Raw genomic sequence first — 26,146 nt, forward strand, 5'->3', positions numbered from 1 at the left:
CATGTCTTTAGAAACAGTCAGATTAGCACAGTCATGGAAAACCAGCAGATACTTCATCCTGACGGACATGTTCTGGGTGACTCGGCTTATCCTTTGGAGACCTACCTTCTGACTCCTTACAGGGACAATGGGCATCTAACAAGGAAGCAAAGCAGATACAACTGCCTGCACAGGTGTGCTCGCTCCGTTATTGAAAGGTATTTTGCATAATTAAACAGTAAATTTCGTCGCCTTAAATATCTAGACATGTCCGGAACAGACATGATGCCAAAAGTTATAATTTCTGCTTGTGTCTTGCACAACATCATAATTGAAAGGTTTTAATTTGCTTAACTGCAACAATTTAAAGCACACAATAGTCCATCTAAGGTTTTGGTGGTCTGAATAATTCTGTAACTTTCATTTGCCTCAGTCTGCTGGTGCTTTTTTGGTATAATACACCACACTTAATTCATCACGTGATAACAGGTGCGTTCTGTTGATTAGGCAGCAAGTGTCAAAGTATAGAAACATTTTACTGATTTTTTGAAGTTTAATAAGTCCTAAAGTTCTGTAATGTGTCAAAGTTGTACTGAATTATATTCTTTGATGATTTTCAAAGTTTGGCATATGGTATGTTTAATTACAGTATTTCATTACCTTAACTGTAGGTGTTAAAGTTTTACTGAATTGCATTAATTTGGTGATTTGTAAAGCTTTGTAATTTTGTATGCTTAATGTGATAGCTATATCTCATCAGTAGGTACTTGTGCACTAAGTACTTGTGTGTGTGTTAACTTTATTCAATACATTATTAAAGGTACAGTAATTGTTAACTTTGATAGAGGGGTGGAGGAAGAAATTGATGATATGTATAGTATTTTTTCAATTACAAAAAAAATAACATGTAATGAATATCAGCACAACAAATATCAAGCTTGCAAGTTACTGAGATACATTGATTGAATTCCATTCATCTGATACAAGCAAATAATAATAATAATAATAATAATAATAATAATAATAATAATAATAATAATAATAATAATAATCAGCACCGCTTTTACAAACGTATTAAAGAACGAAAGGGTTGCTGGAACATTTGACGTTTGATGCCCAACACGTGACTGGTCATAGGTTGCCGCGCGTGCACGTACTAGCTTGACGTTTGATTCCCGACACGTGATTGGGCATAGGTCGCCGCGCGTGCACATACTAGCTGCGTGTGTGAGAGTGTTTGTGTGTATGTGTGTGCCGCCCACCTCCACACTCCAGCATCGTTTTCAAAGAAGACAAAAAAGAAAGCAAGGTCTGCATCTGCTCCACAATTCTCTTTGTTTCCAATGAACTGTCCTCACATTCCTGCGTCCGCCAGCTGACAAACTGCACGTTGTGAAGAGAAAGAGGATTTTGTATTTACATTTTTTTTGTTTTGCATTCCGCTTACCAGAGGTAAATAACAACCACGCCAATGATGTTATGTATGGGGGACTTTCTGCTTACAATGAAATTGATTGATTGGGCAATACACACCTCTCGGCCCGGTCGCTGTCTTTGGTGCTGAAATTTCTAATGGCTAGTGCATCACTCCGCAAACAGCAGACTGTCGTTTGTTACCGCAAAAATAATCCTTATTGTAGTCTTTTAGAGAGAACGACTGTGCAGTACATAACGCTTTTCAATGGCATGCAAGATGCACACACCAGCGAACCAGATATCATTAAATAAGCAACATATTTGCAGTCAAGTGATATACGATCTCATATGTTTATGTTTTAGTGTTAAAAAGCATACAGTAATGCTGTGTAAAAAACACCACACCGTGTATTAGAAATAGCGTATATTGTGTTTATTTAACAGAGTTTATGTCAGCAAAGGTAGGGTTACTGTGCTGACCACGTACGAAAATGGAACAAGGGCTTTGCATTTGTTGCTCGTATCGTATCGCAAAAGACCAGGTAAAATGTCACAATAATTAGTTGTGAACTCGCGGGGAATTTAATATAACTGTATCAGTTATTTATGATTATAATTACAATTAATACATTTAAAAAGTAGAATTCTGTAAAATATTTAAATCAGTTGTTATAAAGAACATATAAAACAGGTGTTTGCTGTTGGGGGTTGTTTCCGTGGTGAATTTTGAAAGCGCTGCAGTATTTTGAAATGCTCCTTTTTAAATATTACTATATTAGCGAAGACATTTACTAAACAACATAACACGATGTGATGGTGTTTACCTGGTTTAACGCTGAAACCAACGTTTTGCTCTCTAGGGGTTGCTTATATTGGCATATCTTCATAATCGTTCACACTTCTCTCGGCAGCGTTTGTCGAGATTCTAGCTGCTGATCAGATTGGGCTATGGCGCAAGGAAATAATTATGGGCAAAGCAGCAACGGGGTGACTGAGGAATCTCCAAACATGCTTGTCTACAGAAAGGTAAGGAGAGCTGGGGTTATTGAGTTTAAAAGGCTGCACTGCACCACGCATCATATTAATGTGTGTGTGTGTGTGTGTGTGTGTGTGTGTGTATGGGTGTGTGTGTGTGTGTGTGTGTGTGTGTGTGTGTGTGTGTGTGTGTGTGTGTGTGTGTGTGTGTGTGTGTGTGTATGGGTGTGTGTGTGTGTGTGCTGTTCACCATACTGTTTTTATTGTGACTTGTTGGCTGTTGGTTTGTTTGCAGTATGGTTAAAAAGTAGTTGTCAGATTAATTTCTGGGAATGAAACAAGGGCATGAACAAAATACTATTTGATTATTTTTGGCTACATTCAAGGCATGTTTGACTGTCCCCTGTCACATTAAACAGATTCATTTAAACTTCCAGGTGGTGGTGAGCCTATTTTGCTACCGGTCGGTCAGGGAAATGCTCATCTAAAGGGAAATACATTCTTAGGCTAGTATTTCAACTGACCCCTGAGAAGCAAGTTTTCAGAAGCTTTGCCTGCAGCTCAATTGTTGTGCCAGGATGCTTAGGGTATAGAAGTCCTATGATTAGTGGACTTTCTTTGGAGCCCCTTATTTTATTTAGGTTTCTTTATAATCTATTCTTGTATACTGAGCAAGAGAAGGTTCTATGTTATAACTTCTATTTAGAACACATAGGTTTTAAATTGAACAATTCCAGGTTGAATGATTAGATGCTAAGGCGTTCCAAATGCAAAGCAACACATTTAGAGCACCTAATATGGTTCTGTTTAGAACCCAGCATATATAGAATTCTCTGTTGTTCAGGCAATCAGAATGCTTATACAAATCCAGAAAAAACCATATTGTTGAAAATGAAAGCAATAACACACAGCAGGCTGTTCAATATGGTCCAACATCTGCATGTCGTGTTAAACAGCCTAAGCATGCTGTTTTTGGACCATATTTGAACACTCTGAAGTGTCTGTTGGTCCTTATAAAATGACAGCCCCCATGTGTATATTTACAAAAATATGTTTGTCCAAAATGTGTCCCCAAGGCAAGTGATGTAATCAGAAATTCATTTTGAATCTCATTATAAAACACCACAAATCAGCATTAACAAGAAAACAAATACAACATAATAATGAAGATTGCAATGATTTGAATTTCACAAATGAAGAGGGCAAACTGATTTGTACTGGGCATGCAATACTGTTTTTTTTTCTAGCAAGCAGCTTAGTCTTGCTTAGAAATTGGGTTTTCCCATTACAACTATAAATATGCACAGTTGCATCAATGTAAAGACAAACTATAAACAATTCATTTCAATAACATTTTTTTTTGCGGGGGGGATGATAACAATCTTTAAAGATGAAAAGATGTAAATGTGGGGAAGAAACATGCAGGTAATGAGGATTTTAAATGGGTACAGGAATTTCTATTTGATTGCCTGTGCTAGATAGCCAAAAAGGAAGTCATGATTTTAATACATTAGCTCCTTCTATATGACACCTACAGATGAGATTTAATAACAGCATCTGAAAACTGCACCGCAGTAACCCAGACTCACTCTGTAAGATTTATATTGTTTGATGGGTGCTAAATAAGCCCCAGGTGGCAATTTTGCGGTGAAAGAAAAGAAAAAGACATCACATAAATTTCTTAACTGCATAAGGAAAGCATTTTGTGTAGATGTACTTCATCAGATGTGTTGGTTACATTTCACACGAAGGGTTCCTCGTGAAACATACGTTATATAAAGAGCGAAAGTTCAAAGTCCTGCTGCTTAAAACAGTAGTTCTCAAACTGTGGAGCATCATAGTGGGGTCACAAGGGGGCTTCAGAGGAGGAGGGTAATCTATTTATAATTATAACGAATATATTTTAAATGTAGTATTCTGTAAAATATTTCTGTCAGTTGCTATTGGGGATTGTTTTGGTGATGAATTGTGCCATATATTTAAATTCTATTCCATTTTTAATTGCTATTAGTGAAACCAAAGCTAATAGTAGCCTACTTTCAGTTTAATCAGAAATATAAAATGTTCTTACTAAAAGGTTTGAAAAAGAACAGTCAAAATAAACAATTGCTTTGTATATCACTTTTCACGACAAAACTCAATTTCTCTTGCCTTTACCTGACAATTGGAGTGTTGCAAGTTAATTGTCTCCTTGAATGGGGGTCCTGGGTCTAAACAATACATTTGTTTATCATACTGAAACCTTTGTAAATGGCAAATGGTAAAGGGTGCCAAAACTGACATTTTAAGTTTTGCCCTCCATATGGCATGCTTTTCTATATTTTCTGTTAGAGGAATCCCTAAGAAACATGGAAATCACTAACTTTTATACTTTGAAGTCACACATGGGGCTATAACTTTGGTTTCTTTAAGATAATCGTACGTATTTCGTACCATTTTTCTTCACATGGGTATCCTTTTCTAAGGTGTAAATCACAATCTGATTCGTTGATATGAAGTCAAAAGTACCTCATTTGGAATAGCAGGATCGAGCATCTTGTTGCCTCATGATAGCTCTATGTTAGTTGTTTTCAGGTCTATAAGTTAGTCACCACTTTTTAGTCCACAGCAGTAATTTTCATTTTCTCAGGGATTCCTTTATTAGAAAATATATGCTGTATAAATTAATATCATAAGAAGAACTAAACTGAAAATAAAGAACCTATTGGGAAATGGCTCCCAGACTAAAATAGAAATACTTTGTACAACATACAAAAACAAAACGTATGCACTATTTCATTTCCTTCATAAAACAAGTCGAAAGATTGGATTCATGGATGTGGCATTTTGCCATTAAAATAGTAATTACACGTATAAGGTCATACAAGGTTCCTTCAGGTTGTTTATGTTTTGTGTAACAACACAGTTTAGAATCAATTTAGAACTAAATGCTTTTCAACAACAAGTTTTGTTCCAAAAGATTCAGGAATACATTGTGTATAATTTCAAAGTGAATAATTGTTTAATTTGCCTTATTACGGATAATTGAGCAGTTCATGTCGGTGTCACATTTTAGTTTTATTCAAAATTATGTTAATGGCTGTAAAGCTTTTGAAATTGAGGTCAGCTACTTATAACACATGTGACACTGTCCCGATGCTGCTGATATGCAGTCTGAAGTCCATGTACTGAGAACTGTTTCAGTGATTGGAATATTGATTGCTGTTTAACTCTTTATTTTAACAGCAACTGAAATATTGGAAACCTAAATGAGAACACAGTGTTGCTGTACCATAAGATCAACCTCTCTTGCACAATATATATTTTTAAACAGATAAAAAAAGAAAACAATATCGGCCTTGACCTTTTAACCCCCCATTTTAGTTTAATTACTTGCAACCAAAACCTGTTACATTGGTTACGGTATATTGCTAAATACAGGGAAATAAGACAATCAGAAGTCAAAGATGGTACATGCAATTTATAATTAATATCTTTAAGATTGCAACCTCTTAAACCCACACTGTTAAAGAGATATAGATGAACCCCTACTGTTTAAAAACATGCAATATATAAAGCAACTCCTGAACTTGTTGGACTAATTCCATTCAGATTGTGTTAAAGGTAGAAGAAAAAAAACAATTGATCATGAGGCGTATTTTCAGAAAAGATTGAAGGCCATGGAAAAGTGTTTTTAGTTGGTTGCGTAAATCTGATTACTCACAATAATGATTTGATGATGGTGATCTGCTAATTACATTATAATTTGACTTGGACTACAGCTGTGGCCAAAAGTTTTGCATCACCCTATAGAATGAAGTAATTTTGCTTTGTAAAGTCGAATCAAACCTGCTGAGTAATGTTACGTTAACACATTGAATTACACTCCGCTTTGTAGTTTTCCATATACTTAACGAAAAATGTGACATTTTGAAATCTAACATGAAATACTGTACTACTATTATGGCTTCTGGCATAATTGTGTAGTTTCTTTGATTACATGATGTTAAATAAAATATCTAAATTATGTTCATATAGTTTTTCTTTTGAATTATGTCTCAATCCTAAAATTCTAGGTGATGCAAAACTTTTGGCCATAGCTGTACAGTCAGATTAACATGTCACATTTAGAATTATCCCATTTTTAGATACATAAATCCAGTTATGCCACTGAATGTGATCCAAAAAACATACAAAACATGCTGAAGTTGAAATCAGGGCAGCACTAGAGACTGCTTAACAAGGGTGACTGGGTCTGGATTTTACAGCAGCTTCTGCTGAATATATTTTGAGGACTGACTACCTGTCTGCTGGGGCTATTGTAACATCAAACCTGCTCATTTCACTAAAAGCCTATGCCCTACTTCATATCCAATGTTATGGCCTACATAAGCTTATAATGTTATTTCATAGAAATTTTATGATTTTTATTATAACAAAACCTGTTACTGTCATGTCATTCATACTTTATTTAAAATAAGCCAATTCAAACAAAAGTATGGCTGGATGCAATTTAAAATGGTCAGGCTCTGTTTGATAAAGCATACGCATAGCATTGGAAACCAACTTGGACAGCTTTAGAATTCTTACTTGTGTTGTCCAATCGCACAATAAGGCTGAGATGAATTACAATAACAGATTATTTGTTTATCCAAGTACCAGTTGGTTCTGGTATGGTCAGTATTTGAGAATTATCTGGTGTGGTTCAGGATTTCCCTCTTGAAGGTAGCTGGAAATACAGACTAAAGAGAAATGAGAAACAAAGACTGTACTGGATGTTGTGATTATATAGATGAATTGTATAGGTAGCTAAAAATGCAATGCATGTACGATGTTTAAAGTTACTTTAAGCATATACGTGCTGCACAGGTTTTGGTGCAGAATGCTTCACCTATTGGCTTCAGTGCACACCTACTCAAGGAAGCCATTATGTAAAATCGCAATAAAGAATGCTTCAGAGTTTACCACGCAGTCTGGCAAGGCAGATCAGATTTTACAAGAATGCCCTTAATGCTTTTTTTGTGATAAGCTTCACGAGGAATTAAAAAACTTGACCTAGATTATTCAGTCGTTCATAGTAGGTTTCTCATTTTGCCCTGGGAGAACGAAATAAAGACATTAAAAAAATGTCTCAGAGCACTTAAACCATTTTGTGAATTATGAGATGCTGTGTTTGTTTTTTTTTGCTCTGCCTCAGTACTAAGATTGTGTCAAATTACAGTGCAACAGAAGGGATAAGTAATGCAACTAAACAGGTATTATAAGGGCAACCTAAGGTCACTTTGGATGGAAGCAGCATTAGGCAATTGTACATCATTATTGGGTGAACTTTTAGGACAGTTGCATAGTTTTTTGTCCCCTCCTTTAAAGCAGTATGCATACAGTGGCAGCAAAAAAGTATTCATATGGCTCCTCATTCATCATATGGTTCGAAAACTGTATTTTAGTGTCAGTGCATAAAAAGAACAACATATCAATGCCCGTACATGACTGATTTCATTTATTGATAGATAGACAGACATAGATAGATAGATACTGTGCATTCTGTAAAAAGAGAAAATAATTGAAGCAATGCAAATGTCCTGAAATGTCCATTGTCACAGCTGAGCCTAAGTGCACTCTTCATTAAACTTCATAGTAGTTTTATTTGGAGCTGCTAATACTGTCCTGAAACGGGATTTCCATTAAGATATCTAGGGAGGGATGTTCAAATGATTGTGAACTCCATTTTTAATTAACACAATCGTAGGTAGCCCTGACTTTGGCATTTTCAAAAGGTCAGGAAATTTTTTGGTATGTTGACTGGATTCCATAACAGGAAGAGAAACGGCAACATCTTGGCAAGCTGTGACTGCCGTGACAATCGAGGATGAGATGGCTGGCGAAGGGACTTGGCAGCCCCTTAAAAGGAGAAGGTACAGTGGCACAGAAGGGTAAGGTGAGCTGTGAACTGGGGATTTGGGCAGTCAATCCCCTAAATGGACTCAAGAGTAGGGTGGTAGTGCCTGTACTGATTCTAGTCAAGTAAAAGTGTTAATAAATAGTTCTAAAAATGACATGCACCATGTTAGTTAGAGAAGATCTATAACTATGGCCAAAAGTTTTGCATCAGCTAGAATTTTAGAATTGACACATAATTAAAAAAAAGAAAAGAAAAAAAGAAGAAAAAAAACAATCTATATGAACATAATTAAAAAAATTTATTTAACATCATGTTATAGAAGAAACTACAAAATAATATCACAAACGTCTACCGGAAGCCATAATAGTCGTACAGTATTAGTGTTAAATTTCAAAATGTCACATTTTTCCTTTTTTATGAGTTTTTCGTTAAATATATGGGAAACTACAAAGCGGTATGTAATTAAGTATGTTAATGTAACATTATTCAATAGGTTTAATTCGACTTTATGAAGCAAAATTTGTTAATTCTATAGCGTGATGCAAAACTTTTGTCCGTAGCTGTAGTAGCGAAACATATGTACACGAATGAGTCAAGGAGCTGCCATAAACTAAATGAAAGGTTCATACCCCTAGCCTGAGTCTGCTTTATTCATTGTCTACCACAGAGAAAGACAATTTTTAAAAACATTAAAAAATATAATCACATGAACCACGATTATTATTAATAGATTTTTTCCAGCGTAGTTTCCAGCATATGGTGTAGTGTTTGCAGTGCATTTGTTTTGGCAATGTCCAGTTTCAGTGAAGCATAACAAACCAAGTGTATGCCTGCTATTACCAAGATTCATTTATTTTATAGAACATTTAATGTGTTTGCTTTTTTCTTCACTCATGCTCGCTGTATTGCATAATATTGATTTTTCCAGGTGGCAACCCATACCAGTTTTACAACCTGTGAAACCAGGAGTAATGGCACCTTCTTTTAGAAATATAGTTCAGCCAATAATGACTACGAGTAACAGCATTTTATTGATATCCAATATAAAAACCTGTGATGTGTAAGGTGGGTTGTTTCATTAGTGTTGCAGCAGTTGTGATGCATTCCTGGTTAGTGTATGTCTTATACCTGTACTGTATGTCCTCCAGTCAAAAAATCCCAACTTAGTCGAACAGGTAATTGATATCTGGTGCTGCAGGAAGTGGGGATTGTGGCTCTCCCTACTAGAGCTGATATTTGAGATTCACGGCAACCTTTTGAAGAATAACAAGGGTGTTGCCCTGGTGAGCTTGTGAAACTCCAATTCATTTCAAAATTCTGGTCCAGCTAAACTGTCCCTACCCTGTCTGGTTCTCAAAGCAGTGTTCCGTTCAAGACATTCTGAATAATAATAAAAAAAAGTCTCACATCATTCCTCGCTGAGAAAACAACTTTGAATCTACAAACTCATGTGATGCTTCACAAAGAGATGACTAGAACTGAGATTTCTAGAATTGAGATAGAAATGATGAGTATGTATTTATAGATGTGTGTGATTGGAGTGAGGAGTGTTGCAAGCTGTGAAGACGGGGTCCTTGCTACTGTGAAGTAACCAGTAGAATCCACTGCTTTATAGGCTTTATAACTTTGTGTAAAAAAAAGTTTTTTTTTCCAGTCCTACAAAACCCAGCAAGCTTGATGTTCATAAGTCTGTCAACTATCAACCTTCCTGCCATTTCACCTTTTTAAATCAAAGAATTGTGGATAGTATCACTGCCCATGGCAGTATGCAGGAGAGAACAGCATGATTTACAAAACTAAAAAGTTGCCATTTCCCAGCTAAGCTTTTAATGTACAGTCAATACTTTAGTCTAAATGAGCCAATTAAAGACAACACACTACTTTTTTGTTAATGGAATCTGAAGTGTAGCAGCATGTGATCTTTTTTCAACATAATAATGGGTTGCTTTACAATTGCACAGTTGGAGTCATCCTTCTTGCTTACTTAACTCTCTGTTTAATTTTGTATTCAAACCTTTATTATACTTCCAACAAAGCAATGATTGTTTTTGGATTACAGTATTTAATTTTATTAACATTTTGTTAAGGACACAGAATCATTTTATCAGGCACCCCCCTGTATGTCTGCCTGTGCCGCTACAAAATAAATTGGTGATCCATGTGGAATAGTTTGTTGCACCAGCATTAAATACAGATTGTATAACATACAACATACGATTTATTTGAGGACATTGGCTTTGACCTCATATCCATTTTGGTGGTTTTCCACAATCTGAAAATGTCTGAATGTATTTTTTAAAGTTTAATCTGTATCCTTCATATTGTGTGAATAGCTTTTGCTTTGTGTCCTCTTTTAGATTAGTTAAATTCAGATCCAAAATGAATTACAGCTGTAAAATCAATCAAAATCAAAAGTATACTGGATATACATGATAGTAGTACAGTATTTCATGTTAGATTTCAAAATTGTTTTTTTTTTCAATTTGTCAGTTTTTTGTTAAGTATATGGAAAACTTGAAAGCGGTATGTAATTCAATATGTTAACGTAACATTATTCAGCAGGTTTCATTTAACTTTATGAAGCACAACTTTTGTAGTAGCTAGAGTGCTTTATTTCTAATTCAATGTGCAGAACAAGTCAATCAGTACTCCTTTGCATTCACTGTGTATTTTCTGTTATTTCCTTTGCAGTGTAAGGACATTTACAAAAAGGCATAAGGAAAGGAATAACCCTAGAGCATACATTAGTGCTTACACACAAAGCGCTCTGCTGTAAAGGGAGGGTATTTTAGGATCATATCTCCTGAGGGACTCGTTTTCTTGTACTAGCATGTCATGTGGATTGTCCCTTGCAGATCTGTCAGGCTTGTTAAAAGGTTATATAATAATTATTATTATTATTATTATTATTATTATTATTTATTTCTTAGCAGACACCCTTATCCAGGGCGACTTACAATCGTAAGCAAATACATTTCAAGTGTTACAATACAAGTCATACAATAAGAGCAAGAAATACAATAACTTTTGTTCAAGCAAAGTACAAGTGTGACAAACCAAAATTCAATAATACAGCAGATAATAGTGATAGTTACATCAGGATATGATTAAATAGTGATAGTTACATCAGGATGTGATTAAATACAAAGTACTACAGGTTAAACACTTGGCAGATTACAGTATTCTGAAGTACAGGATTAAATGCAGTAAAATAGGGGGCAGATAAGAGCAAAAAGCACATTTACATGAAGGGTGATAGTGTCCCAGGATACAAACAGAGGAGTTCTGCAGGTGCTGTTTGAAGAGGTGAGTCTTAAGGAGGCGCCGGAATTTGGTCAGGGACTGGGCAGTCCTGACATCTGTAGGAAGGTCATTCCACCACTGCGGAGCAAGGGTGGAGAAGGAGCGGGCTGTGGAGGCAGGGGAGCGTAGCGGAGGTAGAGCTAGTCTTCTAGTGCAGGCGGAGCGGAGAGGTCGAGTGGGGGTGTAGGGAGAGATGAGGGTCTGGAGGTAGCTGGGTGCAGTCTGGTCAAGGCATCTGTAGGTCTTGAACTGGATGCGAGCGGTGATCGGGAGCCAGTGGAGCGAGCGGAGTAGTGGAGTAGTTGCGTGGGCGAAGCGAGGCAGAGAGAACACCAGGCGGGCAGCAGAGTTCTGGATGAGATATAATGTGGCATATGTTTAATGTACTGTTTGTTTACATATCTCCAGTCACTGGAGGTGTACGTTTAGACAAAGTCAAATTTTGGCAATGGAATCCTATATGCCTTTACCAGATGTTAATTTAAAATGACAAGTTGACATAGGGAATTTGGACCAAACATAAAAGGGAACAATATATTTTCTGAAGGGAAGGTGTATGGAACTGTGCAGAATAACATTTTTGTTTTTCAGAGGGGAAGTAAATATCGTTACTGTAAGTAATGTAACCAATATCTAGAGATGTTAGTGTTGAATATTTGTTCTCATATTAGAACAAAGTGTGAGTAAAACTTTGAAGAAAGCCTATTTGGCACTTTCTGAAAACAGCTTCTAGCTACTCGAGCTGGTTTCAGAGATCCCAATTAGCACTAGTCTTGGACTACCCTAACTACATTAACATTGGGTAGTCCAAGATTAGAGCTAATCTGGGTCTGTGAAACCAGCCATTAGAATATAAATACTAGTCCACCGCTCATGATATCCATCCTGCAGATTTGAAGATTGGACGTTTTTTCTAATTTAATGTTTTTTTTCCTCTGTCTGTATTCATGCAGTTTTTCAAGCAAATAACCAATATTTTTTTTTATGTAGTACAGTTATAAAGTTAAATAATAATAATAATATATTTATTTTTATATAGCGCCATGTGGCAATGTGCCCCGCCCCTGTGTGCATTTGTGTGTTATATGTTGTATGTTACGTGTTGCGTGTGTAAATGTTGGTGTATAGTCATTGGTACACGGGATATAAATGGGTCTGTGTTTCACGTGTATTTAAAAATGTAGATTTGTATTTAGGCACGAGGATGGCACAAATCACTTCACGTGCATTTAAAGTATGTAATATGTGAGCACGGGGTTGCACGTACTTCATTCACGTGCTGGGATTCAAGTGAATAATTAATTAGTAATTGAATCCCAGCACAACAGTATATATAGACACATTTTCATTCACTCAGGGTTGTGTGTTCAGTGAGTGGAGAAAGGGATTGGAGATGGAGGTAATTGTAATAATAATTGTTAAAAATTGAAGCTCACCGTGTTTTGTCTGTATAGTCCGTTTTGTTTGTCTTTTTGTTTTGGCGACGAGTGCCGTGTCCTGTTTTGTGTTCTGTTTAAACCTTTTACTTTGTTAATAAATGCTGAGTGCTACCATTTGCACTCGGCTTCTCATCACCACCGTCTGTCCGTGTATTCCTTTCTGGTCTGACGCCATCCACTCCAGCCGTCTTTGTGACACGCCATCACAAAGCGTTTTACAGAGGTAGGCTGTGAACTGTGCATTATATGCAGAGTCACTACAATAGGAGATTGATTTAACATCTCATCCGCAGGATGGAGCACAAGGAGGTTAAGTGACTTGCTCAGGGTCACACAGTGAGTCAGTGGCAGAGGTGGGATTTGAACCGGTGACCTTCTGGTTACAAGCCCTGGACTTTAACCACTGGACCACTCTGAGGTCGAAGGATCAGTCGGCAAACCTAGTGCCTATATTGATGATTGACTGTTTTTCAATTTAAGGATATAGAACACTGATCTGATTTGTATGTATCAGATTTATTTTACTGGACATTGGTTTTTTAGTGTATGGGTAATTATAATCATATTTTTTACCTGTTTTTAGCCCTAGTGCTATTGGTGTCACAAACTGCAGCATTCACCAAACGACTGCATACAAAGCATGTATGTTTCCCCTAAAAAAAAAAAAAAGTGCCTTTTATATTTCTTTTTTTCCTGCTAGATTCCCATTTTTCATAAAATAACTCCATAGCTCCATATTGTTTTTCTGATGCCTTTGATGCAGCTTTGGGTGAAAATTGAATTATTATTTTTTTCGTTCAAGTTAGGGGCGCATTGATACTTGACGATTTCCATTACACGAGAGTAGATGTTAAAACTTCATGCTGATTTGAACTCGGCTCTCGCCAAGATAAGCACCAACTAAGACGTAGCTTTACAGTAAACTAATGTGATCCATATGTGTCTCCATCCATTTACGTTTCCTTCCATATGATGATGTAGATATCCTTCTGTCTGGTGTTAATGGCTGAAGTGTAATGCTGGCTCCAGGGATCAGCTTATTTTGCCTCCCTGGCGCATCAGCACACACAACGGCTGCGATGCTGGCTCCGGGGATCAACCAAAGTGCGGCCTCCCCAGCGCATCAGCATGACAACCGTCTGGATTGAGCTAAGTAGGGTACATCTCTGGGGTTTTCAAGTGGGCACCTTCCATCCTCAGTGTTTCGTCGACTAGCCCACGACACCTCAAGAGGGCTCGACGGTGATTCTGGCGTCCCAGCATCACCCCCCTCCGTCCCACACTCAACTCAGCCCAGCTTACTTACCTGTCCCCAGCCAGAATCTTTCCGTCTCAACCACAGCCAGTTGCTGCTCCTCTCTGCTGCTTCAGATAAGTTCTTCACTGTGCGACGCAACTCTTGGCCACTGAATCCGACGTCTCTGAGAAACCGGGTTGTAGAGTGTGCCACAAATCCTCGACAACCCACTTCCACTGGGTAAACCCGAACTCTCCATCCTCGCTGTTCCGCTTCAGTGGCTAGTTGAGCATACCGCAGTTTCTTCCTCTCATACGCCTCATCTACAGCATCCTCCCATGGCACTGTTAACTCTACCAGGTGAACAAGGCGTGCTGATCCAGACCACAAGACAATATCTGGTCGAAGGTTAGTGGTGGCAATCTCAGGTGGAAAAATAAGCCGTTGACCAACATCTGCCAGCATATTCCAGTCTCTAGCAGCTTCCAGTTGTCCTGGGCGAGGATTGGTTTTAACACCTTTTCTTGGTGGTTGCTCTCCTGGGCGGAGGAATGTTGTCTTTTGTGTGTAATGTTTTGATGGAACAGGTGGCAACTTATTGGTCATGTTACGCTTGTCTTCCAATGCTAAGGCCAAACATTGCAGCACCTGGTCATGGCGCCAAGTAAACCGTCCTTGGCTAAGAGCCACCTTACATCCTGTCAAAATGTGCCTTAATGTTGCAGGTGTTGAACACAAAGGACATGAGGGATCCTCTCCTACCCAGAGGTTTAGGTTCTGTGGTGATGGGAGAACATCATATGTTGACCTGATGAGGAAACTGATCCTGCTCTGTTCCATTGACCATAGGTCTTGCCAGCCAATCTTGCGTTGTTCCACACTCTCCCATCTCATCCATTCTCCCTGTTTGGCCTGGGAAATGGCCTTTATACACCTCATCCTCTCCTCCTGCTTTTGCACCTCGTTGACTACCAGCTTCCTCCTTTGAGCTGGGGCCGCCTTGTGCCATGTAGGAGGAGTTGAACTGAAACCAAGACCCCCTCTTCCATGCTGAACTTGCCCCATGATATCACCAATTCGAAGGGCAGCCTTTGCATCTTCCACAGCTTTCTTTGCCGCCCACTTTCTTCCAGTTTTCAACGCAGGTGCTTACGCATTTATCGCGTGACTCTACTAAAGTCATTTCCAGTCTGACCTTGGCGCACTTAACCTCCTCGGTTAGAGCAGAGACTGGTAGCTGCAGTATTCCTTTACCATAAAGTCCCACTCTGCTGAGGCAGCGTGGAACTCCCAACCATTTCCTGATGTATGAACTGATTAAAGCTTCCAGCTTCTCTACTGTTGTCAAAGAAACCTCGTACACAGTCAGTGGCCACAGCAACCTCGGCAGTAGACCAAACTGAAAGCACCAGAGTTTTAGTTTACCTGGTAGAGCGCAGCTGTCTATGCTCTTCAACCCTTCCACTGCTTGTTGTCTAACTTCTCCCACACGAACTGTGTCCTTTAGATCCCCGTCGTACCATCTCCCAAGACTCTTCACTGGCTTCTCAGACACTGTTGGTATTGCCTCACCATTAATGAAGAATGTTTTATCTACTACTTTGCCTTTAATTATAGAGATGCTCCTTGATTTAGTGGGCTTGAATTGCATTCGTGCCCATTCAATGTTATTGGTTAATTTGCCCAATAATCGATTAGTGCAGGCTACTGTTGTAGTCATGGTTGTCATGTCATCCATGTATGCTCGAATTGGTGGTAGTCGCATTCCAGAAGCCAAGCGCTCTCCTCCTACTACCCATTTTGATGCCCTAATGATTACTTCCATTGCCATGGTAAAAGCCAGTGGAGAAATGGTGCATCCTGCCATTATTCCAACCTCTAGGCATTGCCATGTAGTGCTGAATTCTGAAGTTGAAAAACTGAATTGTAAATCTCCAAAATAGGCTTTCACTAAATTTGTTATTGTCATCGGTACACTGAAAAAATCAAATGCTGCCCAAAGTAGTTCATGTGGCACTGAACCATATGCATTAGCCAAATCCAGGAATGTCACATGGAGCTCCTTCCTCTCCTTTTTAGCTGATTGAATTTGTTGCCAGATCACATTGATGTGTTCTAAGCAACCTGGGAAACCTGGAATGCCCGCTTTTTGTATTGAAGTGTCAATGAAGCAGTTCTTTAATAGGTAAGCTGACAATCTCTGAGCAATAATGCTGAAGAAAATCTTGCCTTCTACGTTTAATAGGGAAATGGGACGAAACTGACTGATGCTTGTAGAATCTTTTTCTTTAGGTATAAAGACTCCACCTGCTCGGCGCCATGCTCTTGGTACAACCTGTTTTTCCCATGCCACTTTCATCAATTTCCACAGAATTCGTAGAACTCCTGAAGCACTCTTGTACACTCTGTACGGAACTCCATTAGGCCCTGGAGATGATGAAGCCCTTGCTTTTTTCACAGCTTGCTCTATTTCTTTCCACTTAGGTGCACAGTCCTCCATTTGGTATTCTGGTGGATTGATAGGTGGGATGTCTGACGGAATTGACATAGGCTCCTGCCTTTTTGAATCTGTATGTGTTTCCTCCAAATATCTCTCCAGCTCAACCTTAGATGCTTTTAGTGTGCCATTCTTCTCACTGGTGAATAACTTCTTTACAAATTTGAATGGGTCTTTATAAAAGTTAGCTCTCGCACGCTCCTTCTTTTTGTAGCGTTTCCGTAGGCGCTCAGCTCTGCGCAATGTTGCAAGCTTATCTTTTATGACCCTTTGTAAGAGATTGAGTCCCTCCTTCTGACTTTGTTCTGCTCTTCTCCATTGGTTCCTCAGCTGTCTCCTTTCTCTAACTAAGCGTTCAATCTCCTGCTGCCGTCTAGACTTTCCAGGAATAGTTTGTACTTTTTCCTTCCTTTTTTCAACTCCAAACCTCTCACTTCCATATGCGTAGATGATGTCAGCACTTAAGAGCTGCTTAAGAGTTTGCTTAAAGTATATAAAATGTGAAACTACTAAAATACATTTGGCAAACATTTATTTTTATACCGTCCCTTTGTAACAAACTTACTAATGTTTATTTTAAATGGTTCTGCTAGTTTGAGATTATACAGAACATCACATTATTAGTAAATAAATACTGTATTTGAATTTGACACTTTTTAAACCATTTTTTTCTTCTCAAAAATAGACTGCATCTTAAATTCAAGTACAGCATAGTGAGGCGTGTATTAAAATCGGCAACACAAGACATGACTACAAGAGTACACAAACAACAACGTAAGTTACTGCTGAGAAAAGACCAACAAAGATGGCACTGCCCGAATACACAAGCAGCAACGTGACTTACTGCCAAAACAAAAAGAACACCAAAACGTTGCTGCCCGATCTCGAATCATCCATGACATACAGGCAGCCATTTTCATCATTAGCTTCCTGAGGAATTCAAAGAGAAGCGTTTACATTTTTAGAGTTTCTAACAAACACTACCAGCTTGGACAGATCGGAAACGCTGATCAGACACCCATATTTTTTGACATGCCAAGCAATACCACAGTTCACAAATTGGGAGAAAAACAGGTGTGAGTAATCACCACTGGAAATGAGAAGCAGCACATAACTGTAATGCTCTGTGTGACAGCAGACGGCCGCAAACTGCCTCCATATGCGTAACTGAGGTTTTATTTTTTCTTCAAATTGAGGGTGGGGAATTTGGGCTGCATATTAAATTTGAAGGAATACGGTAATACAAACACATATCAACCTGGTATTGCAATTACAATTTGCAGTAGGGCTAGTATCTATTGGAAAAAGCCAGTGTGTATAATACTAAAACTACCTGCCTGCCTTGTACTAGTAGTATTGAAGTAGACTAGCTTTCCAGGACTGAGTTTCTCCCATGTCAGTGATGTTAAATCTTTACTCACCATCATCATTTTATTTTACTTGTAGGCACACTTTTGCTAAAATTTGTTAGCAAAATTATTCTAAAATAGTTTCTGTTAAAACTCTAACAATAACCAAAATGTCCAGACTTTATATGATTATACAAAGTCCCTGTAATAATTTATACAACAGAATCACAAAAAAAGCAATGTTTTGCAATATTTTGATTCTTGGACTGTTTATTGTACCTATGGATTGAGATGGGAAAGGAGATTTACAAAAGTCATGCAGATGACAAAGACCAGCTTACTATAAAAATGGTTTCTGCACGTTTCACAGCACAGAGGCTATTTATCAGTGTCTCAGGATTTAATCTTATTTCGGGGCTCATTCGACATATTCACAAACAAACACATTTACAGAAATCAGAGGAATGTAGCTGCAATGGTTAAGTAAAAGTAGGGATTAAAATTACCAATGTAGTAGTAGTTAAAAAATCTGCAGTAAATATGCGCTGGATCATATTTTCACGCAGGTATCTGTGAATGGTTTAAAAGAGGTTAGCTACAGTTTTTTTTTTGTTTGTTTTCTTGTTTGCAACAATTGATTCTATACTGTATTCATACAGTATTTGAAAAACAATTGAAAGTACAGAGTTAGATGTATGCATTTAACATATTGTAACTGTGGGTGTTTAAAATAAATAAATAAATAAATAAACATTATTTGAAAAGACATATTGTTATCAGTTTCCACTGGCAGGTCTTTTTCCAGCCAATGAAAGCTGCACAGAAGTATTAAATAGCAATATATTTGGCATAATCCCATGCACTATGATGCAACTTGCATCCTATTTTGTGCGCATTGGGGACAACATTTTTTGTTAATGGGATTTCATCACCTAATGTTTTTTGCACTATGGAAAGCACTGACGTCAACCCTTGTTTCAATACTTTATGGATTCTTTTGAAGAGCTATTGCGAAGAGAAAACTGCAGAAAATAAGCTGTTTGCTGTCACATTGGTACTATGTGGCTCAAAATCATGTCAAATCTGAGAACTTTTGAGAAGATACATGGTAACAGGCATTAGAGAGGTAGATCTGTAAGTGCTGTTTTGTGAGTGGTGAGATTGCAGGTTCACTTACCAGTATAAATACTATGAGGGAGATGAAATATCAGAGCCATTGCAAACCCGAAGGGTCCATGCTTTTGAAGAAACAATGGAAAAGCAAGATTGTGTGACATGTATTATAGCCAATGTTATTTTTACAGATTGATTAATGGATTGTCAGATGTCACTGGATGGATTGTTACCTGGCAACTGCAAAAGCTGTCAGTAAGAGATTAAGAGTTGAGGGCTGCAGGAATTTCAGCTTTGACTATTGTGCAAGTAGAGCTTATGGCAAGTCAAACTAACCTCTGACTGCTGTGTATATATTGGATTTTAATAGTCTGTTTAAAAATCTGATTGTTAGTGTATTATAGTACTGACCAACCAGAATACCATAACTTTTCCAGACACAAGCCTACAGCCTGTTTCTGCTACATGTCACAAGGTACCATCAATCAAGCCAATGTCTCAAAGCCAAAAATGTCACTCTGCCTCCACCCACTCTAGCTGCCAATTTAAATGACACAGTATATTGGCAGGGTCTATTATCTTAGAGGTCCTGCATTATGAGGGTAGACTCAAACCTGCCAATCTCTTGTGCCCTATTTGCACTCGCTGAGCTTTCTTTCTGGTCTCCTGCCAACAACATTACATGATTGCCATAGTCATTTGCGAGCATGCCTTTGAAGTCCCTTCAACACTGTTATTATTTTAACTCCCACAAAGGATGGGCTTTCATTGCCATTAGAGAATGATATAATATGTGTGCAGAAATACAAACAGCAATTCAAAATGGCAATATAGCTACCAGCCCCTTTGCATGTTAAATACTTAAAGGTATCATTGAGAGCTTCTTTATGCAGAGAACATAAGAATATATAAACATAACAAAATAAGAAAATATACAAACAAGGCATCATTCGGCCCATCGGTGCATTGTTAAGTTGGATATAAAAGGATCCTAGTAATTCAGCATCACCAACTTTATGTAATACAGTACTAGGCTTCCCAAAAGTCATCATTGGTCACCTCTATCTCCTGTTCTTTTCTAATACCACCAGTTTGCACATCTGTATCAGGAATTATTTATATATATATATATATATATATATATATATATATATATATATATATATATATATATATATATATATATATAGATTAAAACTGAACTACGGTCTCTTTAAAAACTGGAAAAATATGCTGTTAATATGTACAAAAAAATGGGGGGCTTTGTAGGCTGCTGAGATTTTACATTTGTTGATTGAATCCAGTTAGACAACAGTATCATGACCGGATGAGTACAGTATATGAAAATGTACAATTTATTTGAAAGTAGGCCACTAAACTTCAGTGAGCCAGAGTAGTTTACAACTAAAGCTTGATTTAAATTCTAATTATCAGGACACCTGCATGTAAATACACAAATGAGCCAGGTTACATTTTCACCAGGATTCTGTATTCATATCAACACTATGACTTAGTGTTGTTTTTATCCTTGTCACTTGCCACATTTTAACAAGGTCAAACATTTTTTGGCATGAATATCTTAGTGTTGTACTTATAATGAAGTAATATACTACTAACAGTGCAACAGGTCGGCAACATTTCTGGAGCAAAATAGGTTTTACGAGTGTAATTTGCCAAATATTTTGGTCGCAAATATTTATGACTTTACAGTATTTTGTTTAAATATAGCTGATATATGAGTAAATAACTAAATAACAGAAATAAATAACAGAAAATGTTTTTGAAATTCATACCGCAAGCTTTATCTTTCTTTTGTAGTGTGTTTTGTAATTCATTTTCTGTCACAGAATCGCCGTTTAGCAGTTTTTTCATTCAGCCATTTTATCTGGTTGTTTAGGAGTGGAGGTGGAGGGTGTTCCTTTGAAAAGGGGCGGGACTGACAATGATGTGAACCAGTCACACGACAGATGGAGACTATTGCCTGGTGGTTTAAGGATGTGAGAGCAATAGTTAAATCTATTTTGGTCCTTTGATGAGGTTTTAACCAATCACAGGCCAGAATTTCCAAGAAAGCATATATATATATATATATATATATATATATATATATATATATACAGTGTGTGTATATATACACAGACTAGTTGAGGCAGCTTTAGCAATAATAACCTATTTTAAATGATTGTGATATTTGTCAATGAGCTTTTGGCAGGATTCTTTAGTGATTTTTGACCATTCTTCAACACAAAATTGTTCCAGTTAATTTAAATTCCGAGGACTTCTCTTGTGCACAGCCTTCTCCAACTCATACCAAAGATTCTTAATTGGATTTAGATCGGGGCTTTGACTAGTCCATTCCAGAACCTTGATTTTATTCTTCTTCAACCATTTTGAAGTAGATTTTGATGTGTGCGTTTTTGTGTTGGAATGTCCAACTTTAAACCAAGTTTTGTAGCTGAGGGTTTCAGATGATTGGCCAATATCTTTTGGTATGCTATGGAATCCATTGTACCATGTATTGGAACTAAATTATCTGTGCCATTAGAGGAAAAACAGCTCCATAGAAGGATATTACCACCTCCATGCTTGACAGTAGGTATGGTGTTCTTTTTTTTGTAAGCCTCACCAGACTTTCTCCAAACGTAACGACTATCGGCGTGACCAAATAGCTCCACAAAACCATGACCAAAACTCATATCCTTCTCCAGCTTTATGACAAAAAATATTTTTCTGCCTAAGGTCTTCAGATAGCCCTTTACTTTTTCCCATATTGACTTATTGGTAAAGACAGCAATCATCCTATGCCTAACCCTTTTATACTCTCGAAGAATGTTCACCTGCAATCCAGCATTTTCTATACCTTTCTAGAATTAGGTTCTACATTATCATATTGAACATTCCAGCACCTTGCAGACAATAAGCCTGACTTCTATTATATGTAAACTTATGAAAACTATAATAAGATCCAAAATGGAAAATTACCTATATGGTAACAATATCCTGGGAGACAGTCAGCATGGTTTTAGGAAAGGGGGATCATGTCTAACTAACCTGCTTGATTTTTTTGAGGATGCAACATCGACAATGGATAATTGCAAAGCATACGACATGGTTTAATTAGATTTCCAGAAAGCTTTTGACAAAGTCCCGTATAAAAGATTAATTCTCAAACTGAACGCAGTAGGGATTCAAGGAAATGCATGCACATGGATTAGGGAGTGGTTAACATGTAGAAAACAGAAAGTACTGATTAGAGGAGAAACCTCAAAATGGAGCGAGGTAACCAGTGGAGTACCACAGGAATCAGTGTTAGGTCCTCTGCTATTCCTAATCTACATTAATGATTTAGATTCTGGTATAGTAAGCAAACTTGTTAAATTTGCAGATGACACAAAAATAGGAGGAGAGGCAAACACTGCTGCAGCAGCAAAGGTCATTCAAAATGATCTAAACAGCATTCAGAATTGGGCAGACATATGGCAAATGACATTTAATAGAGAAAAGTGTAAAGTACTGCACGCAGGCAATAAAAATGTGCATTATAAATATCATATGGGAGATACTGAAATTGAAGAAGGAATCTATGAAAAAGACCTAGGAGTTTATGTTGACTCAGAAATGTCTTCATCTAGACAATGTGGATATATTATTATTATTATTATTATTATTATTATTATTATTATTATTATTATTATTTATTTCTTAGCAGACGCCCTTATCCAGGGCGACTTACAATTTATTAATTTTTTTACATACAATTACCCATTTATACAGTTGGGTTTTTACTGGAGCAATCTAGGCTCAAGGGTACAGCAGCAGTGTCCCCTACCAGGGATTGAACCCACGACCCTCCGGTCAAGAGTCCAGAGCCCTAACTATATTGTGAGAAGTGTTGAATTTAAATCAAGGGACGTAATGTTAAAACTTTACAATGCATTAGTAAGACCTCACCTAGAATATTGTGTTCAGTTCTGGTCACCTCATTACAAAAATGATATTGCTGCTCTAGAAAGAGTGCAAAGAAGAGCAACCAGAATTATCACATGTTTAAAAGGCATGTCGTATGCAGACAGGCTAAAAGAATTGAATCTATTCAGTCTTGAACAAAGAAGACTATGCGGTGATCTGATTCAAGCATTCAAAATCCTAAAAGTTATAGACAATGTCGTCCCAGGGGACTTTTTTGACCTGAAAAAAGAAACAAGGACCAGGGGTCACAAATGGAGATTAGATAAAGGGGCATTCAGAACAGAAAATAGGAGGCACTTTTTTACACAGAGAATTGTGAGGGTTTGGAACCAACTCCCCAGTAATGTTTTTGAAGCTGACACTTTGGGATCCTTCAAGAAGCTGCTTGATGAGATTCTGGGATCAATAAGCTACTAACAACCAAATGAGCAAGATGGGCTGAATGGCCTCCTCTCGTTTGTAAACTTTCTTATGTTCTTATGTTCTAATACTATCATAGCATCAAAGGGTATGAATACTTTTGAATGCTTTGATAGTATTTTCTACAAGGTGCTAGAAAGATCAATATGATAATGTATAACTTATAATCTTAGTGGCGGATATAAATACTGGCATGACCTAAAAGCTGGCATTGAAAACACTTGAGTCATAGGGAAAATGGACAGTGCATGGAGGAGATGCTTCTTCACTAATAGCTTTGAAAAAAATACCCTTTTAAAAATAATTCTACCATAACACGAGGAAAATGTGAGATGTTTAAAGTGTTGGCAATGAATATTAGGTACAGTAAGATTTACTTGAATTATTTCAGTATCTTTCTGTGTTCTTTAGGTCTACAACCTAAATAGATAATGTAGATAAGTAAATTAATGACCAGTATGTAATGTGCTTTGCAGCAATGTTGTAATATTGCAGCAGTGGTGGAATGAATGCTGTGTTTGATGGAGTGAAATGGATTGGAAGACTGAATTCCCATGGCAACCTTGCACAGGGGCATGTACCACAGCTCCACCGTATGCACAAATCCCGATAAAACCAGGCTCAATGATCACTTTTTTCCAAACACCAGTGCATTTAACTGCTTGCTATGATAATACTTTAAAATGATGTCATATATCCAAAGCTTGAAATGATGTTAGTGGGTGGCTTTGAAGTCTTGATTTACATTAAAAGCATTATACTGTATACATTTTAATTGACAAAAGAAGAATGTGTTTTATTACATGTCTTTCCTTCAGAAACTAAGGATCAAAATTATGAAAATTGCAATTTTGAATAAAATTGTCTGCTGCCTACGAGTTGGAACACGCATAAGAAAGCTGATTAATTAATTGCTGAAATTATGCACTAGCTTTGCACTTTAAATGCTTTCATGATATGATTAGGGAATGTTTGATTGACGTGTTGCCTGCTGTGCTGGGACCCTCCTGGAATCAGTAAATGCAGCATCTCAATGGGTGATATTGTAGGCATTTGTGTCTTCTCTTGCTGAGCTGGATCTCCCAGTGCTTTTGGTAATTCATCCATAACTTCCAACACTCAATCATAAATTCTGCGCTAACATTAATAATAAAAAAGACAAGTAGACAAATATGTGCCTTCGTCAGTGTTTTATTTTTTTATTTTTATTAAATAAGTTCTTGCAATAATTTAATTTAAACATTATAAAATGGAGACTGAACGTCTCCCTCACCCATAGATGGTGGTCCTTCTTGGGCAGTGCTAGGCAAATATTTGAAGATACTGATTTTACTTGTAAGTGCTTGTTCTGAAACTACCTGGTACCACCTGCTGTAATTCAGTGTATTCTGGATTGCTGCAATATAGGTTTGTGACAGTGCAGTGGGTGTGGGTGTGGAACAGACGTCACAGAGTCACTTTTACAGGTGCAAATACTCTACCACAATGGTAGAGAGTGAACTTTATTAAAAGGGAAGCACAGTCCAAAGCAACAAAAATACAAATTATAAGTCCCAATAGAGCAAGTCCCTCTCAGCTCTTTGGGTGCACTTTTGGGGTGGTGAAAAGTGCAGGTGCTCAGGTGCTGAAGTGTCCAGTTCAGTTGTGCGGGGCGTGTGATGTCCAAGGTGAAAAGTGCTGGCAGTAGTGCGGCAGCTCCTTGGCGTCAGGGATCACTCTGACCCCGGTCCTGACGATAAACAAATCAAAAACACGTAGAACACCAACAAACAAACACACAGCTCAGCAACACAGGTTTAGTATTACCTCAAAGGCCCCGCACTTACAGAATGACAGCCCTTATATACCACCCCATGATCAACGCGACTCAGCACAGCTGCCAGTTGTCTAATGCAGCACAGCTGATCAAAGTAATCTTGTCCCCCAATATGGTCACTCTGCCCTGCACCAAGATGGCCGACTTCCTTTTCCGCCCCTCTCTCCAAGCCGGCCCGTCTCTGAATGGGCGTGCAAGTACCTCTGCTTAGCGCCCTCTTGGCTCGGGAGGGAGATTTGCAGCTCAGATCCTCACGCTCCCTGTCACAAGGTTTAAGAATGCTCTTAGTGTATTTTTCCATAGGCACATCACAGAAAATACATTCAAGCCCCCCCCCCCCACTCATTTTAATATTTTTACTTGCGCACTAAATCCAATACAAAAAGTTAGCATCACCAATCACCATATATGGATGATACTTGAGTAAAACTGTGCTACAACTGGTATGTGACTGTGACATGGTAGCCGAGGGTAATGTTCCTAGAACAGACAGCTGACAGAAACAACACAGGCAGGTACTCCGGTGGAAAGCGCTCTGCGGCGCCGTTTTTATTAAACAAAAATCAATAAAATATTTTAACAAAAAGACTGCTCACAGAGCAAAAATAAAAGGTTGAAACAAAACAAGTAGCAATTGTTTTCTTTTTCCTTTCGTTTTAGATCTTCTCCGTTCGCTCTTGTTCTCTCCTCTGAACACCCACCCAGAACAAGGAAAGCTGTAGGCTTATATACTTGTGACCATCTCTGAATTA

The 26,146-nt window shown here is 37.8% G+C and overlaps 1 protein-coding gene across 8 annotated transcripts in view; it reads left to right on the top strand.

The window, feature by feature from the left end:
• Nucleotides 1-1,188: 1,188 nt before the first annotated feature.
• The window catches only part of LOC117411148 (regulator of G-protein signaling 7), a 118,531-nt gene continuing 93,573 nt past the window's right edge, over nt 1,189-26,146 (top strand). For 6 of the 8 annotated variants that reach the window (XM_059024862.1, XM_059024860.1, XM_059024861.1 and 3 more), the window contains exons 1-2: nt 1,190-1,431; nt 2,307-2,421. In XM_059024862.1, the coding sequence (XP_058880845.1) occupies nt 2,344-2,421 (78 nt within the window). In that variant the 5' untranslated portion in view covers nt 1,190-1,431; nt 2,307-2,343. Of the gene's footprint in view, nt 1,432-2,306; nt 2,422-26,146 lie in introns of all 8 variants that reach the window. The other 2 variants (XM_059024859.1, XM_034018349.3) reach the window with 2 other exon arrangements.

Source organism: Acipenser ruthenus, chromosome 6, assembly GCF_902713425.1.
Source record: "Acipenser ruthenus chromosome 6, fAciRut3.2 maternal haplotype, whole genome shotgun sequence".
NCBI classification, from domain to species: domain Eukaryota; kingdom Metazoa; phylum Chordata; class Actinopteri; order Acipenseriformes; family Acipenseridae; genus Acipenser; species Acipenser ruthenus.